The sequence below is a fragment of the Microtus ochrogaster genome, unplaced genomic scaffold (assembly GCF_000317375.1).
Source record: "Microtus ochrogaster isolate Prairie Vole_2 unplaced genomic scaffold, MicOch1.0 UNK2, whole genome shotgun sequence".
Classification (NCBI taxonomy): Eukaryota; Metazoa; Chordata; class Mammalia; order Rodentia; family Cricetidae; genus Microtus; species Microtus ochrogaster.
This window is the reverse complement of record NW_004949100.1, coordinates 17,885,542-17,890,393: the sequence shown is the minus strand read 5'-3', so window position 1 is coordinate 17,890,393 and position 4,852 is coordinate 17,885,542. Positions and strand designations below refer to the sequence as shown.

At 42.6% G+C, this 4,852-nt stretch overlaps 2 protein-coding genes across 4 annotated transcripts in view; one reads left to right on the top strand and one right to left on the bottom strand.

The window, feature by feature from the left end:
* Idi1 (isopentenyl-diphosphate delta isomerase 1) overlaps positions 1-4,081 on the bottom strand; it is an 8,291-nt gene extending 4,210 nt beyond the window's left edge. The window contains exons 1-4 of the mRNA XM_005365404.3: positions 3,936-4,081; positions 2,054-2,226; positions 1,254-1,346; positions 745-875 (exon numbers count right to left, since the gene is read on the bottom strand). Of these exons, the coding sequence (XP_005365461.1) occupies positions 745-875; positions 1,254-1,346; positions 2,054-2,226; positions 3,936-4,069 (531 nt within the window). The 5' untranslated portion in view covers positions 4,070-4,081. The remainder of the gene's footprint in view (positions 1-744; positions 876-1,253; positions 1,347-2,053; positions 2,227-3,935) is intronic.
* Positions 4,082-4,307: 226 nt separating this feature from the next.
* Wdr37 (WD repeat domain 37) overlaps positions 4,308-4,852 on the top strand; it is a 70,769-nt gene continuing 70,224 nt past the window's right edge. For all 3 annotated transcript variants that reach the window (XM_026788374.1, XM_013353130.2, XM_005365402.3), the window contains exon 1: positions 4,308-4,383. The gene's annotated coding sequence lies outside the window, so the exon portion shown is untranslated. The remainder of the gene's footprint in view (positions 4,384-4,852) is intronic.

Here is a 4,852-nt window from a genome sequence, read left to right as displayed (position 1 = left end):
TGTAGACCAGGCTGGTCTCGAACTCACAGAGATCCGCCTGCCTCTGCCTCCCGAGTGCTGGGATTAAAGGCGTGCGCCACCATCGCCCGGCAAAAAGGTATTTTTTAAGAAAGAGAAACAAAAATTTGGCTGAGTTTGGAAGGTATGCCAATAATCCCAGCATTTAGGAGGCAAAAACAAGCATATTGTTTGTTGGAAACCAGGATGAGCTATATAGCAAGACACTGTCTCAACAAAAACAAAACAAAACAAGTCAGGCGGTGGTATACACACCTTTAATCCCAGCACTCCGGAGGCAGAGGCACATGGATCTTTGTGAGTTCGAGGCCATCCTGGACTACAGAGCGAGTTCCAGGACAGGCTCCAAAGCTACAGAGAAACCCTGTCTCAAAAAACAAAAACAAAACAACAACAAAAAAACAATAAAATGCACATAATATAATATTCTAATATTCCTTATTGAAGGGCTAATTCTATAATTAGGAAGCTATAAAGCACAGACCTGTACTACAGTAATCACAGCAATTTGGGAGACTGAGGCAGGAGGATTGGGCTACATAGTGAAACTCGTCTGAAAACAAAATTCTTGGCCTGGAACTGTAACTTAGCAGAAGTGTACTTGTTAGGAATGTACAAAACTCTGGGTTCTACTCAAAGCATTGCCGAAAATTTCTTTTTGGTTATCAGACAATATTGAAAGAGTGATTTAGACTTAGGCTGCAAGCTCTCTGACAGACTGATTACCTCTTCTAAGGGGATGCCCAGTTCCTCTTTCAAGCGCCTCTGTGCAGCTCGTTTCACACCGATGGCGTTGCTTTCTTCAAGCTCCCCTGGATTACTTAAGGGATGACTACAGCAACTATTGGTGAAACAACCTGGAAAATTGTAATATGAACCAAGATAAACTTCTCTTCAAATTAGGTCTGAAAGATCATGGAAGTTTTATAAGTAGTCAGATGAACAGAGTTTTAAGTCAGTTACAATGGGCTACCTAGATTATTTTCTTTGTTTGTTTTCTTCTATATTATTTTCTAAAAGACAGTTATGGATAAGTTTTAATGCTTTCTTAAAACCAAGAAGATGAAAACAGAGATAATTCAGATATTAAGGTTATACTTATTGGATAAGCTTATTAAAGTAAATATAAATGAAGCCATTTACCAAGCTATTCCTTTTGGACCTTGGCACTAAGAAGTTCAATCAGATTAATATAGTTCCCAGTAGAAGCTAGCTTGTGCATTAAATATACTAACCTGGAAAGGTAATTTTAGCATCTGATCTCTGCTGTAACAAGAGCTTATTTTCAGTATTAAATAAGAAGACACTAAAAGCTCGATGTAACAATCCTAAAAGCAAAAAGAAGTATGACTGGTTAGAAAAAGCCCATTATGTGTCCAGTTTTCCCTCTTGCAGATGAGACTATGACTAGGAATTTGCTGACAGTTCTGTTATTAACAGGAATTTCTGTACGGCCGTTATGGAGAATAGTTCCAGCACACCAGTAAGACTCAGTCACCGAGTGAAAGGAATGGCAGTGTCAGCAGCTTTGAGGCAGGCCAAACACTTTTGGTAACCGCTAACCCAGGTCATTTAGTTTCCTGCTGTGAGTGTGGTGTGTGGTGTGTGTGTGTGTGTGTGTGTGTGTGTGTGTGTGTAGGTTCATGTTTCCCTTCAACATCTACTCTCTCTAGTCTTCAGAAAAAGAGGCTTGAGTAGTCTGTTAAGAGTCTATTTCTTCTCTATGTGCCCAGAATAATTCTCAAGCAGTTTAGTAAGATACACAAAGTGGAAAGAAATATTACAGGAGAGGTAGCAAGGCAGATTTTATCACTACACTGCTTAACTGGAATGAAATGTAAAGTATCATTAAGAAATGGATCTCTCAGCACTCAGGAGGCAGATTTCTGCAGAGTAGCCAGCCAGCCAGAGCTACACAGTGAGAACCTCCCCAGCCCCAAAGGAGAAAACATTCCTTTTATCCCAATATTTTTCTCAGCTAACTGGAAAAGTCTAGACAAATCACTTTATAACAAAGACTATTTTAAAACAGTACCTTTGTCAATGTTTTCATTCAGGTGACAATTTTTCTTGGTGTCAGCCCCAATTTTATTGTCATTTTCATCAATAAGAATACACATCTCTGCCAGAAGTTGAACCTGTTGTTCATCAAGATGGCTGATATTTATTTCAGGCATTGTGAAAGAATGTCTGATCTGACCTAGAACACTGACATTAAGAAAGATCATCACATTAGCGTTTTCTAAATGGCATATATATAGTTAAGAATATCTAGAGTCGAGCTGAGGAACTAGTTCAGTCATTAAGCTTACAATTATGCTTACTGTTCCCATCTGCCACCTCACCATTCCATCGCCCTTGGGCTTCTCCAAGGATGCCACTGGTCAAACACTCGCCCCTACCTTGACCGTCATTTCTCCTACAATCACAACTAGCATTCTCTGAGAGTTGCTCTAACATGGCAACTCAGTGTTCTGTGCAAATTACTAAGCAGACGCCTCTTGGAGCATTGGAAAGTCAACTCTTCTCCCTTGGAGTATTTCTCTTTACATATTTTCCCATGCATGATCTGGCTCCAACCTAACGCTTCGTTCTATTTTTCCATAACAGTCTCTGGATTCTTTATTATATGTTCCCACAGTCTGCCCAATTACTTTTGCCATTCACTTCCTCAGTACAGCTGCTAAAGAACACTACACATCAATGTTCATTAAAATCCAGTTTTCAAATTCCAATTCACAATCCTATAGACAATGTCCCAGTAAGATTTTACCCAATTTTCAACCTGGGCTCATAGTTAAAAATATTTATAACATATTAGGTTATAGTTCAAACATCCTGACCTTAGTGTAGACACTTAATTTTCTGATCTCTAACTCCTTAAGCATTTTGGTATTTTAAATATTTCGGTATTTTAACATATTTTGCACCTCTCTATCCAGCAGTTTCTAACTTTTCTAATGCTTGTAAGAGTACCTTACATATCTTCCCAGTTTTTTTAAAAAAATAAGTTTTCCCACACTATTTTGAAGAGTCTATGTTCTCTAATTTCAAATATACAGATTTCTGGAGTTGAAACATACCACTGAAGGGCTACCTAATATAACTTTCTAAAACTAAATACAGTACAGAATGAACTAACTGGGGCAAAGGGGAATATCACTGATGACAATGAGGCTAAATATCGAATACTAAATAAACAGAAAGGAGGTTAGTTATTACATTAAAAGAACAAGCTCTGTAAGAAGTAAAAATGGACTTGAGCTCACAGGATATATTTACGATGTTCATAGGCTAATTTAAAATCCTAAAGTAGATTTCATCCTTGTGGAATTACTAAACTTTTTGAACAACGTCTTTAACTCATAATGCCGGGATATTAAGAATCAACTCCATGATTACAGAATAAAATTATTCATTTAAAGATAAGAAAAATACACACCATCGAACTCAAGAAAAAGATAAAACCCACATGGATATTTACCAACGACAACACCTGCAAGTTCCCCAAATAGAAGAACGCAGCTTAGGAACTGACCTATTTATTCAGTACTGGAAGAAGAGGGGTGAGGCGCTCCAAACTGAAGCAAAGACTACATTTTCTCAAGTCAGCTCCTTTTTTCTAACTCAGCTTCCCAAAGGCTATGAACCGCAGTATTTCTTGGACTACTGGATCGCTCCTCAGGGCAGCTCCACGGAAAGCCCGCCCGGTGGACCCGATTCACTGCCCCTGGGACACAATAGACCACCCATCCCTGCCCAAGCGGATCAAAGCCTAGACTTAGGCAACGGTACCAGGCGGCCAGAACTCAGGTCCACCACGGCGCAGAGGTGGGAAACGGAGTCACCTCAGCCTCATCCTGCCACCCAGCCCCTCCTGGTCCCCTCGCTCCATCCTTCACCGAAGTCACACTTACCAGAGATTCCAGCTAGAAACGCTGTGAAGTCCTGTGCGCCTTATTTCAACGCTCTTCGCAGCAAGCCCCGCCCCCAGGCCCCGCCCCCTAAAGGCATGTCCAATCACTTGCGCCAGCACTCGTCCGCGCCACATAGCCTCAGCCAATTGCCACTAGTGTAAGCCTGACGTCCACTGCCGCGCCAGGCTTGCGCTCGGTGGCACCACCTCCCTGGCGCTTGGCTCCGAAAAACTCTCCGGAGGTTTCGAGAAGTGGCTGCGGAACTGGGCCGCGGTCTAGGGTGTTGGCGGTTCCTGGTGCACAGCTGGAACGTCCAGCACGCCTGGCTGCCTCGCGGAAGGAAAGCTTTTCTACCGGGAAGACGTCTTGAGGATGGTGCGACCCCATCGATCGCCAACCAATGGCACCTTTGATCATGCCCCGGGCTCGCCAATCAGCTAGCGGCAAGGTCAGGGCGTGTCCCAGACGCTGCTCGGGTGTGTGTGCGTGATGATGTCAGACGCCTTGAGACAGGAGTCCTGGCTAATGCAGTTCTTTACACAGGAACGTCTCAGCTTTCCCTCCTGTGACAGGAACCTTGGGGTCCTGCCCAATCCGATATTCTGTTTTTTTAAAATCAGACCTAGAGGTCGGAATGAAACTCTAGTGGGACTTGATGAAAATTAAGAAGAATCAAGAAATCATTGTTAATATGTTAGTTTGGAAGATTTACCCTTACCTCCTCAATATGCTTGCTATTCCAGAAAGAAAAGTTTGTACATTTGCAGCAGCAAGGCCGGGCGGTGGTGGCGCACGCCTTTAATCCCAGCACTCGGGAGGCAGAGGCAGGCGGATGTCTGTGAGTTCGAGACCAGCCTGGTCTACAGAGCTAGTTCCAGGACAGGCTCCAAAGCCACAGAGAAACCCTGTCTCGAAAA